Raw genomic sequence first — 12,067 nt, forward strand, 5'->3', positions numbered from 1 at the left:
TGCTGTGTTGGAGTTTATCACTTTTACCTTAGTTGTGGTTCACCAAGCACAGCATTATGTAATCCAAAAGCGGACACTTAGCAGTTTATTTTTTCTTTACTGCACCTCAGCTTCAACCAACTTGAAGTCTGAGGTGGGACTCCTTCCATTCATTATATTGGAACACTTACTTACCTACCTACATTATATTCCTCTCCATAGGTAGTTAATTGTTCAGCTTCAACCAACTTGAAGTCTGAGTATATTCCTCTCCATAGACTTGACAATCCTGCAGCTCATCATCCTCCAAAATGCTGCAACTGGGAGGCCAACAGAAAATTTGCAGTTCACCAGCACAGCCACCTGCAAATTTTCCGGAATAAACTGACTTTGCCTACTCTGGAGAGCATTTGTCATACTATGTAGGAGCAACTACTAGGTCCAAATTTCCAATGCCCACCATCCAACACATTCTTATCCTGTGTGGAAGGCTTGACATTCAGCAATGGTAACATGATCGATTGAACAGCCACCCCCAAATAGTTTTCACTGGTGAAGACTACCTGCAGTCTTAGTAGATAGTAGCAGAGTATGTGCGAGCAAGGGATGGTTGGCACCTGATATGTAATACAAACAAGGGGTAGCGCTCATCTGAGTTTTGGCTAGTTCTGGCCTATCAATATGAATTGCTGTATTATCAGGGTTCTGTGGAGTGACATTTAATGGGCCTACTGGAGTGGAAATCGCCACTTCGATTGTGATTAGCCCACCAACGGAGCTCCTAGAAGTGATACAGCAAGGTTCAATATATGGACAGATGAAAACCCCAACGAGCGCTTTTATTCAGTTTTGGAATAACTCATTTTAGTAAGCATCCAGCGAAGAGCGCTTGGTACTCCAGTGCTTCAAGCACTCAGCTTCAATTACCCGTAGACTGTCAATGCATGGTAGACAGTGGTAGCAGACCCTGTAATACGAGCCAGGTAATACATTGTTCATTGGCAACATTCCAAAATTTATAGCGCTCATTTGAGTTTTGGTCAGTCCTGGACTCATATTGATATGAACTTGCTGTAACTACACCCAGCAGCTGCACTGGCCCAAATCCACATGAGATCCTGTGCGTCCGGAAGTACCGCACACATGTAACCATGTGGACCAATGAACGAACGAAAGAAGTGACCAGAAATGGGGTGAAGGCTGAATTGAGAACCTTCAGCACATGAAGGCCTCAACGAGGTTGAGCGTCTTTCGATGGCCCCATCAGTATTGCACATTCCAAGCACAAATCAGATTCATCGCAAATGGTAAGGGAGGTTTCAGACCTCATTGTAATGGAGCCACCCTCAGTGATCAGATGGATCAATACTGTTAGATCGATAAGCAAGAACGTAACAGGCTATATGAATAACTTGCCATTGGTTCACATGGCTGCAGCGCTGAGATCATTGGGATTGGAACGTTGCGTTAAGGGTCCAAGCTGATGAGCCCTTCGTGCGATGCATATAAGAGGTCCAACTAAAGACCACTGATCCAATTGATATCGCTACATCTTCACATATACCTCAAGCATTTGTGCCTGGTATTCGGTGGTCGCCAATTCATTTGCATGATGTACGGATACTACTCCCCATTGTCGAGGATGGTTTGGGACTGACACACATGGACTTGTGTAGGATACGCCTCATCAACGTAAATGGCTTTCTTGAAAGGGAGAGATTGATTAGAGAGGGGGAGCCAATGGACAGTCAAACCAAGGTCTTCGAGCCTGGTGATGAAGCCACAAAGTATGCGATCGTATCCCATCGGTGGATAGAGGGTGCCGAAGTCGACTATCAGGAGATGACCAAACTCGCAGAGATGAAAGAGGCCAAGCAGAACGAAATTCGTGAGCGCCTTGGCTACAAGAAAATCATCAGAAGCTGTGAGCAAGCTCTGAGGGACGGGTACAAATACTTGTGGATCGACACTTGCTGCATCAACAAACCAGACATCTCCGAGCTCTCCAGGTCGATCAAATCCATGTACCGGTGGTATAAAAACTCAAGCGTATGCTATGCGTACCTCCATGACATTACCGACTTGTCCTTTCCCACTGCAAGTAGTGAGAAGAGGTACCCCGATTCCAAGGGCTGGCCAGTGTGGTTCTCCCGTGGCTGGACCCTACAGGAGATGATAGCCCCGGTGGATGTCTGGTTCTTTAACAAGGACTGGAAGGCCTTAGGTGACAAGAGGACGCTTGCACCTACCTTGTCTCGCATCACTCGAGTCCCACAACATATATTGACTGATAGATTCTCCCCCAATAATCGTCCCTGCGCTGCTCAGATCATGTCATGGGCCGCCGATCGGACGACGGGTGAAGTCGAAGACAAAGCATATTCCCTGTTCGGTCTGCTGGGTGTTAATATCCCAGTAATGTATGGAGAGGGGAAAGAAGCGTTCCGACGTCTTCAGCTGGAGTTCGTCAGGGAGGCGAACGATGGGAGCATTTTTGCATGGGGTTTCCACAGAGACAGCCAGCGGAGTGGCAGCATCCTCGCTGATGACCCAAGCTTCTTCCGTGGTTGTGAAAATATGGAGCTGATAACTCCTGACGAATACCTTCGACACCACAGATTTCAGATGCCCCAGCTCTGGTTGATGCCCTACATACGAAGGGACCGATATGATCCATGGGTCATGACCAATCGTGGCATTCAATGTCGCACATTCCTCCGACCCTGTGTTCACTCCCGCTTACACTTCGAAACCCCGCTCCCGTGCCGTTTCGGCCCATCGGGCCCACCCGTCTCCATCAAACTGGCTTTGTGGCAAGATGATTTCTACAGATATTTTACATCGCCAGAGGAGAAATTCCCTACGAAGTTTACTGCTCGGTAATGTGTGTTTCGCATATGAAGACTCGCTATTTCGCGATGCCATCCAGAATCCCCACGTGGGTGGACTCTTTCCTGTGCACAAGCCCTACAGTGTTGACATTGATATTGCTATTTTTAGAGAGAATTTGGCACCGTGCACGATATCACAGCAACTCGTATCCTGCGGGGTTGATTCGATCCGCTGGGTGCAGTTTCTGAGCTCGTTTATGATTTCGCGACGAGTCCGTTACACACAACGGGTGAACTTGCGCAAGGTTCGGTCTCCAGTGTGAAGACAATAAACCACAGGTTCTTTAAATGAGAGTTGGCATCCAGTCTATACAAACCAGGTGGACCTATGCTTCCCTTTCTGCTATGAGCCGTTTGTCATATTCAAGGTGTGAATCCAGACCATGCTTACAGTCATGCACTAGTTTGAGCTTCTGTTGTACTATCATCCATGTATCCGTATAACTACTCTACCCCATCCTTGTCCACGAGTTTGTAGTGACTAAGCCTCTAAGAATGACGAATGTTGAGCGTTCGAGGTCTCAGGCCCAGTGGAAAATGCTCGCAAGGGCTCGCCGCCCCGCCAAACATAGTATGTTTGGCAGGGCGGCGAGCCCTTGTTTCTTGCGGAAACCTGGCTCAGCCAGGTTTCCGCAAGAAATTAGCAGTAAAGCTCGGGCTCACTGGTAGCGCAAGGAAAGCAACCTGACTTCAATGAGCGCCCATCTACGCATTTCAAGTCGGCTACTCAAAACTAGACAACAATAAAATCGTAATTACACCTCCACATCTGCACTAGAAGATAGGGCCGTCGGGGACGGCAGACACCTTATTTACGGATGCCGACATAGATCCCCATGATTTACATGCATGTCTAATGATCGTATACTGTTCAACGGGGCATCGCTACCAGCCATATTCCTTGATATTCCTTGATTTACCATTAGCCTTGCTTAGGTTCACCATTCTAATGGCTTTATATAACATTGTAAAGCTATATCCATGTATACTGCTGGACTTGATGTCGCTCTGTTGTCAACTCCTCTGTCTCTGCGGCATTGCGCGCAATCTATGCAATTTCGGGTACTTCTTGCGGGAGAGTCTTCTTGCGGGAGAGTCCTTATCGTGCGTGGGGCTCGCTCTATGAAGTATGACCACACTTGTGGCATATTCTGACCTTATCTACTAGTCTCTGCATACTGACTGCCTTACTATGTTCTGCTTTGCTTATCTCCTAGTTTTCATACCGTCTAGCGGGTTAGTATGGCAACGGAGTCTATGACCATTAAATTTCTTTCAACCCCCTTGGTCGACAAAGGCACTACATCTGTTCATGAGGTTTCTTCAGGTCTCGTCGATGAAGAGGAGCACCAGGTATAACTTTACGCCGAAGCAGGGCTATTAAGACATTCACCGGTGCCTTCCGCCAGATGTATCTACGGGGAGGGGTGTGTAAGTCCTGCTCGTTTCCATTGCTTGAAGCTGTGTTCCTACCCCGCTCATCCAAGGCTCTCATGCGGAAGGCTGACAGGAGCGTCATGGCTTTGGCTGCAATAGGGTTTTTGGCGCTAGACCATTCCAATATCAGTCAGGCCAACACGTCTACTTTCCTCAAGGATTTTAAACTGACTACGGATGGTACGAATAGTACAACTTCATACTAACCCAACATGTTTGATAACCTGCTTTCAGATTTTGACCTGGAAAATAGCATCTTCCACCTCGCTTTCCTCTGTGCCGAATTCAGTTTATGGTACTTGACCCCCAACCTTACAGGGTGAGGGCGCAGTGATTTGTCTCTGTAACTCATCGTTTACCTAACTTAATAGGTTTTGGCGTGCTTTCCCAGTTTGAATTGACAGGACGAACGTTGTTTCATCTGCCGTGCACTCTTAGGATACGTGCTTCTGTATGTCATCTTCAGGGATTCTCTGAGATCTTGTTACCAGTCCTTTACAAGGGGGGACGGAGCACCCTATTCGACTTGCCCTGCTGTGGATATCCATGCACCTGTGCAGCATCGTTACCGGTTTCCTTGCCTTTGGCGTCAGGACCGCCGGTAAGGCTGGTTGGCGGTAAATTGGCTGATTATTGTTGACTTGTTGAACAGCGTCAACAGCTGGTTGTTTCTGATAGGGTATTTGAGTCGCCCATCCTTGATCCATTCTGTTTGACGTCATTAGCAGAGGCGGGATAACGCTTCTCATCGGTGTAGCCACTTTCTTCAGAATATGCCCACTTCTCCCACCCAGACCAAAAGGATGGCTTTATGAGAGAGGCGAAACTATCATGGTCAACAGAATCCTCAGAAATGACTCGACCAAAGTAATTAAACCGCTGCGCCAGTACCTGTGTCAGCCATGTTCAATCCTTTTGATGTGATATGCATAACAAGGAAGGACTATTGCTCAAGCGTCTTCGGACTGCTATTTGCGACTACAACCCATGGCCACTTTACATTTTGTGAGTTGATAACTTTGATTGTACAAGCTGGCTGTCACGAAATACAGAGGTCTGGAGTTTGGAATCCCTAGCAATCTACCGTCGACATACTTGACTCTTCTGTTCCGAGACACCGGGTGGGTAAGATACATCTGCAAAAGCTAAGCGTCAAGTTGGCTGCCAACTTGACGCTTAGCGTTTACCCGGTGAAGTAACAGTGCGTGCCGAGCTCTCAAACAATTCAAAAAACTGTCCAAAGTGCATGCTGTAATTCGACCGTTTTACAGATGTATGACGAGTTATTCTTCCGTTGTGTCACCAAGTATTACCAGGTTCAATACCTTCCAGAATAACCTTCATCGCTTCGCAAATATGTATATACGGCAGCGGTGCACCGAGATGTCTGGGGTCCCCCATATCATAAGTAATGTACGACATTGCAGACGAACGCGGTAATCGGATTACTACATTGATGCTGATACCTGCGCTGAACCGCTTTTCAAGCAGGAACGTGACTACCACTTAAGGTGCACGAAGGATGTGGAGAACAAATGGTTAGACTTTTGTTTCCGGCGCCAGTTACAGACGACAAACTTGGTCAAGCATCCAAGCAAGTAAAGGTGTGGGGGTATAAGTGAATGACAGAGAATGTTGTTGACGTGGATGATCGATGCACAATTGCCAAGTAGACATTGAGCACGTTCGTATTCATACCTTCTCAGTGCATCGAGTTGGAGCATCGAAGGTCGTATGTATTCAGGTCAAAGACGAGTTGGCGCTGTTGAGCAGAAGCCTGACAGATGTGCTCGAAGTGCACGCTTATTTTGAAAGTGTTGAATTGGCATTGGAGTAAGCCTCGACGAATGTCTTCCGCACTTGCATACGAGCACAGCGGTCGGTGGGTTGCAACTTAATTAAGTACGTTAAAGCACTACCGAGAAAGGGGGACCGAATACGCCACTCTTCGCCACCCGATGTGAAATGAATGCGGGTCCAGATCAGCACAACACAGTTATCTCCGTGTCGGTGGTTTTCCAATTAAAAGTCACACATGCAGAGGCGTCGAAACTTGGGTTCGTGTGAGTAGCTACCTTGGAAGGGAGACGACCTCCAGGTCCTTTCATGTCATAATGTTGGGAAGACCCAAGCCATTATTGACTCACCGGTCGAGGCTTTACCTGACATAGGGAAATTAAGCAATGGCCATTCCCTCGCATAGCAGGAGAACCCCAAAGTGTAAACCGTCCAGGTGACGTTGGCGAGCTGTGCACGTCAATTCATTAATTGGAAAATTGACGAATGAACAAGCCAGCGCTCTAGCTGTACAGGAGCTGTGCTGTATGATGACACATATGTATTCATTAAGTTAGGAAGCAAGACAGAGCGCGCGTTACGTAGTACTGCTCACCGAAAAGCAAGTAGGCTTCTGAGTGTGAACGAACAGAGCGAGTTGCGCGGAAGTACTGTTTCCCAAACTGCAACCCCTCTCTGTCATTATACATTAGATCAGGAAGTACTTACGTTGCAGAGGAACACCGCTGGTGGCTTAATACATGATAGTGCGATGTCTCGCGACAGGAGTGACCGGTGACCGTCCAGTGAGCTCAAAATGATTATGATCATTAAACTTCATGATGAGATTCGTAGCTGTACATCAGGGTGACGTCAAACCGCAGTCAAATCATATCTGGACAATCTCTCAAGGTTCCTTCTCGTTAGTTTGGGAACTGCCAAACGTGATTTGGCCAGCTGCAAATTGCAGAACGAATCCTGCGAGGACCGCAAACGGAAATGCGAACCAAGGTAGTATGGCCACAAGTTTCACTGGACAAACAAAATCTTTAGCGACAATGTCGGCATGCTATGAAGAGTGGCGACTTACAGTACCAAGCATCCTTGTAGTACGGGCTCAGTCCGAGAGCTTCCTCCATGTTTTGGACCTCAGATGCCGGAACAGGTATTCCGTTTAGCGTAGCGGTAACGTTGGCTTGACGTGTCGCAAAGATCACGTCAAATGGGATGAGGGTCGCCAGCAGCCAAAGGCCGCAAAAGTAGAGAAGCCATCCCTGGATCCGAAGGAAAAGTGCAGTGGTGCGGCGGGGAAAGAATACGAATACAATGAAAAGGGCAGAAAGGGCCACTTGGAGGGCGCAGCCAGTGAGAACGACTATTCCCACGTCGGAGATATCTAGTAGGAGGGGGGACATCTAAACAGTCCGTTCGTGTAATCCAGGATAATCTGATGGACGTTACCTTTGGTGTCGACATTCACGACTGTGCCCTGGGGTGCCGCGTCGTAAACTTGCTTCAACACTTGATTCGCCCTTTTGTTGGCTCTTCGTGAGGCAGTGGTCATACATGGCACAAGAGGGAGCAACTTACTTGACTCTCGCATTGATGCTCACTCCCAAGCCAACGACGGCGAAGGCGAACGAGAGGAAGAGGGCGGCGAGTCTCTGAAACTTCAAAGGCTGAGGGGCGGTGGACATCGCAATCGATAGGCTTAGAGAGAATCTGCGTCGTGTTTCTTCCTCTTATATGTACACCCGGCCGATAATAGCATGAGATCCGAAGTGCTTCTCCACTACCACCCAAGTCGGATCCGCATAAAGAGCGTTAAAGTAATCCGCGTGGATCGAACTTCTCCAGCGAGCCACGAACTGTCATTGGGATATGTTTGACAACCGTTAGGCTGGGCTGTCCGGCGTCGTCAGGTCAAATCGTACCGAAGCTGACTGTAAGCACCACATGCAACCGTTCCAAAGCCAAGCTCCAACCCTGTACTAGACTAAAGTGTACAATGTTTATGTAATCATTCCTTGTGTCACCACGGAAAATCCGGCAAATCAATCCGCGAGTCCCCGGTTCGTTGAGCCGATTTCCTACCTATCGTGTCGGCACGACGACCAGCTGTTTTGGACAATTCATTGCTATAGATGCCTTGACATCGAGGAGCAAGCAACGTGGAAGCTTGGCGGAAGGGAAACACCTACTAACCATATGTCACAAGGCTGTTGGCATGCTGACGAAGAGTTCTGAAGCGAAAGAAGGGGTTCAGTAGGACATACATCTTTTCCGGACTTGGGCGTCCGAGTCGTCTCGTTTGAAAGGTGGTAGCTAAACTATTTACTGTTTGAGTACAGCACTAAGCACCCATCAGTTTGGTCCTCCCAGCAAGGTGGTTCTACCCGCAAGTTCGTGTGGTTGGACCAAGCCTCGAAGCAACTGTTGGCTGTGGTGGGGTATGATCATCTTCAGATGGGCACTGCTATTGTGCGTGAACATCTTCATTCCATATTAGAGGTCAATAGTGTACCCCATTACCCAGTCTGCGACACGAGCATACCCAGGTGGATGAATTGTGGGCTGCTAACTTAACTACGCACATCCAAGTATTAGCAACAACTTCACAAGATCGCCGGCTGTATCTACATTAGCGGCGAATCGCATTAAAACATCTACGGATGCCTTTGAGCTTGCAGCGCTCTTTGTAAACGAGTCGAGGGACACCTAGGTGAAATGATCTGGATTGCAATCACCATCAGCATCACTCAAGGAAGCCTGCACCTGAGGATCAGGGTGGGACATGTTGGACAAAGATAGCCTTCCATTCGGGAGCCAGAAAACATCCATATTTTCTAGGGATGCTTCCCGCCAGTTGTCCAAAATGACAGTGTCCTTGGTATCCACCCTCTAACAATTATCAGCCCTGTTGGCTGATCAGCAAAACACACAAGCAACTTACTATATATAAGAAACTGCCATCTGCAGTCAGACAAAAGTATTTGTGCGACGTGGCATCGGGTGAGGACTGCCGTTTGCACAATTGCAAGCCCACTAAATCCAAGACACAGCAACTTCGTAACCATCTGGGAATGCGGGAAAACATTTCTATCGTCAAATGGTCAGTTGGCGAACCCACGAGCTGCACATGCAATAGTGGCCGCCCTACCTCCTGGTGCTTTGTGAGCCGTCTGGCAAGAACGTCGACTTCCCGGTACCTATCATGGCGGTAGCCTATTGATGGCGGCCCTCCGGGGCTTTCCCAATTGTCTACGGGGAAATATTTGAAGAATGAGTGATCGTGGAACATTCTTTCCCACTCGATCGGCAGGCTAAGCGTCAGCAGCAGGGTGGACACATATACCTATGCCTTCCCTAGATACAGACGCCCGAGGGCAGAGGAACATGCCGGTGACAGGAAGTGTTGATAATCATCCGTGAAAATGTCTTCAAGGCATGGAAATTCCAGACAGTTAAATTTGTCCATGATGTTGTCCAAGACTTCCGTGTCAGCAAGTTTAATGCACAAGCTACGCCAACGGTTTGCGTTGGGAATAAGAATGTCCAATAACGCGTCTATTGGACTGTCGGGGGCGGGCGAGCTAAGAATCGTGACACCCCAGCCAGATTCTTCCAGACTCTCGGAATAGGCGACCGCTTTGAATATCGAGATAGGTGCGGTGAATACTCGTAGCTGCACATCGGCGGGTTGCTCAGTATCTTCGTGAGAAGCTCGATGGGAAGACGATCATGATCGGAAGGGGTCGTGCCTTGACAAGTTCACTGATTTTGCGACTGAGTCTCAACAACCACGCAGGTGGCCAGGAGCTATTTGACGAAAGGAGCGAAGAGAAGTTACAATTTTCATGGAGAGCAGTCAACTCGACAGGCTTTTTCAAATGAGTAATGGGATTGAGACATCTCGTTCTAAAACAAGGGCACGAGGCCGGCTCCAGCGGCCACTGACGGAAGATGAGGGGAACGGGCTTTCTGTCTCTATCAGATTTCCGCTGGGACCACTACATACTGGGATCTAGAGTACTACGTATAGTGTAGTAATGATAGTAACCAGCGTATTCCTTTGCCTTTATTTTTGCTGAATGTGCAGACCGAGCGCTGAATCGAGGCTGGCCGGGTAATCTATGTAACCGGGGGAGAGAACTGACCGACGAACTTGAAGAATCAGAGGTCATCTTCCTCCCCATCGTTGACGTCCCCCACTCCCCCCAAGGACACACATCGGCTCATTAGTCCTCTTCGCATATCCACTGTCCAGCATCTTGCGCGAGACATGTACATATACAGTTGACTTGCTCATAATGCAAGAGGTTGTAATGTATAATTCTCATATTGTATTGACTTTTCGTCAGTCCCATTGTGGGCAGCAGGGAATTTGGAAAATTTTGGATAATGTATACTGTATTGGAACAGTGTGAGAAATATACATTATGATATATCCAATTTGGCAGGATGGGACAGCTCATTGTCCTGCAATCAGATACTTAATGAATGCAATCTGAGGTTAAGGTTACAGTAATTACCAACATCAATGATGCCTTCTGAGAAGCACAAACCAAGAGCCTGCAATCCCTACCAGGACAACCAACCTGTGAAGAAGCTGAGAAAGGCACTGGATGCTGCTCTGAGCCCTGCTACTTCTGCTCAGCTGGCACAGTCCACCACACGGTCAAACCTCACTCTCAGTGACTGGATGATTGTCTTTGCTTATGTTGATGCTCACCCAGCTCTTCCACAAAAGCAAGTTGTTGAGCACTTTCAAACCCTGAAGTCAGGGGCTCTCATCTTCACACAAGCTACTCTATCACGTAAACTCCATGGCCAACAGACATTAGAAGCTCGTATTAACCACAATCCTAATGCACTGTCTTCAAAGCGCCCTCATATTGTAACCAGACCAGATGTAGAGTGAGCCCTCATTCTTTGGGTTCACCATATGGAGAACAGGGGTGAGACAGTGTCAGGGCCCATGCTCCGAGAAAAGTGAGCCAAGTTTGAAAAGGAGTTCAATGTACCAGAGAACGAGAGGCTGCTTGGAGAAGGATGGATTCCATCTTTTTGCAAGGCATACAATCTTCGAGAGTGCAGGAGGCATGGTGAGGCTGGCTCAGTTGACTTAGAAGCAGTTGAAGCAGAACAGGCTCGATTTCGCCCAATATTGGCTAAGTTTGCACCAAGAGATCGCTTTAACTTCAACGAGACTGGTTTCTTCCCCTAGTAAGTCATACTCAATTATTGCTGACCAATTGCTGATTTGAAGCTACTGTCAGTGCTCCACCTGATCGAGGTCTTGCCACAAAGCAGATGAGTGGCAAAAAGAAGGAAAAATTCCACCTCACAATCGGCCTTGCTTGCAATGCTGATGGTAGTGAAAAGTTAGAGCCATTCTTTATTGGGAAATTTGGAAAGCCTCGCTGCTTCAAGAACCTGACCCCCGAGCAACGGGGATTTTATTATCGGTTCAACAAGAAAGCTTGGATGACAGCTGCATTATTTGAGGAGTAAGTCCCTTACCTTATCATTCAAAAATTGAAATATATTAAACTCCTATTTATTCATTAAGGTGGGTAAAGAAATTCAACCTCAGAATGAAACAGCAAAACCGTTATGTTTTGTTATCAATTGACAACTTCCCTGGCCATAAAATCAATTACGAGCCAACAAACATCAAGATTGAGTTTTTCAAACCAAAATTAACCTCATTTGTACAACCTTGTGATGCTGGAATTATTCGTTGCTTCAAAGCTATTTACTGCAACAATTTTTGTGCCCACAGCTGTTGAACTTGATGAAGCAGGCACACAAGAAATTTTCAAGATCAATCTCCTTGAAGCAATGCTAATGGCAAAGTCTGCATGGAATGCTGTCTCACAAGACACTATCAAGCACTGTTGGGACCACACAGAAATTCAGCCATGAGTTCATTGTTACCCGCAAACAAGATCTGCAAAGTTGCTGACTCTTGCACCAATGCT

General features: G+C 47.4%; 4 protein-coding genes across 4 annotated transcripts; 2 read left to right on the forward strand and 2 right to left on the reverse strand.

Annotated features, from left to right (window-relative positions):
* Positions 1-1,374: 1,374 nt before the first annotated feature.
* F5J12DRAFT_144296 (heterokaryon incompatibility protein-domain-containing protein) lies at positions 1,375-3,148 on the forward strand. Its single transcript, XM_051738130.1, has 2 exons — positions 1,375-2,917; positions 2,980-3,148. The coding sequence occupies exon 1, from the start codon at positions 1,642-1,644 to the stop codon at positions 2,860-2,862; it is 1,221 nt and encodes a 406-aa protein (XP_051599182.1). The 5' UTR covers positions 1,375-1,641; the 3' UTR covers positions 2,863-2,917; positions 2,980-3,148.
* A 1,669-nt stretch (positions 3,149-4,817) lies between these two features.
* F5J12DRAFT_722157 (uncharacterized protein) lies at positions 4,818-5,316 on the forward strand (the record flags this gene model as incomplete). The annotated part of the gene is made up of 4 exons (XM_051741345.1): positions 4,818-4,924; positions 4,969-4,986; positions 5,036-5,174; positions 5,245-5,316. Coding segments are annotated over 4 exons (336 nt in total), but the record flags the coding sequence as incomplete, so codon positions are not given.
* Positions 5,317-6,807: 1,491 nt separating this feature from the next.
* Positions 6,808-8,073, reverse strand: F5J12DRAFT_836820 (uncharacterized protein). Its single transcript, XM_051745990.1, has 4 exons — positions 7,674-8,073; positions 7,545-7,615; positions 7,174-7,479; positions 6,808-7,115 (listed from the first exon to the last, which is right to left on the reverse strand). Exons 1-4 carry the CDS (start codon positions 7,778-7,780, stop codon positions 6,991-6,993), a joined length of 609 nt encoding a protein of 202 aa, XP_051599184.1. The 5' UTR covers positions 7,781-8,073; the 3' UTR covers positions 6,808-6,990.
* A 503-nt stretch (positions 8,074-8,576) lies between these two features.
* On the reverse strand, positions 8,577-9,662 carry F5J12DRAFT_144392 (uncharacterized protein). The gene is made up of 2 exons (XM_051738131.1): positions 9,037-9,662; positions 8,577-8,984 (listed from the first exon to the last, which is right to left on the reverse strand). The coding sequence occupies exons 1-2, from the start codon at positions 9,382-9,384 to the stop codon at positions 8,802-8,804; spliced, it is 531 nt and encodes a 176-aa protein (XP_051599185.1). The 5' UTR covers positions 9,385-9,662; the 3' UTR covers positions 8,577-8,801.
* Between the last annotated feature and the right edge of the window lie 2,405 nt (positions 9,663-12,067).

Source organism: Pisolithus orientalis (genome assembly GCF_024613125.1).
Source record: "Pisolithus orientalis strain OTSU chromosome Unknown F5J12scaffold_17, whole genome shotgun sequence".
NCBI classification, from domain to species: domain Eukaryota; kingdom Fungi; phylum Basidiomycota; class Agaricomycetes; order Boletales; family Pisolithaceae; genus Pisolithus; species Pisolithus orientalis.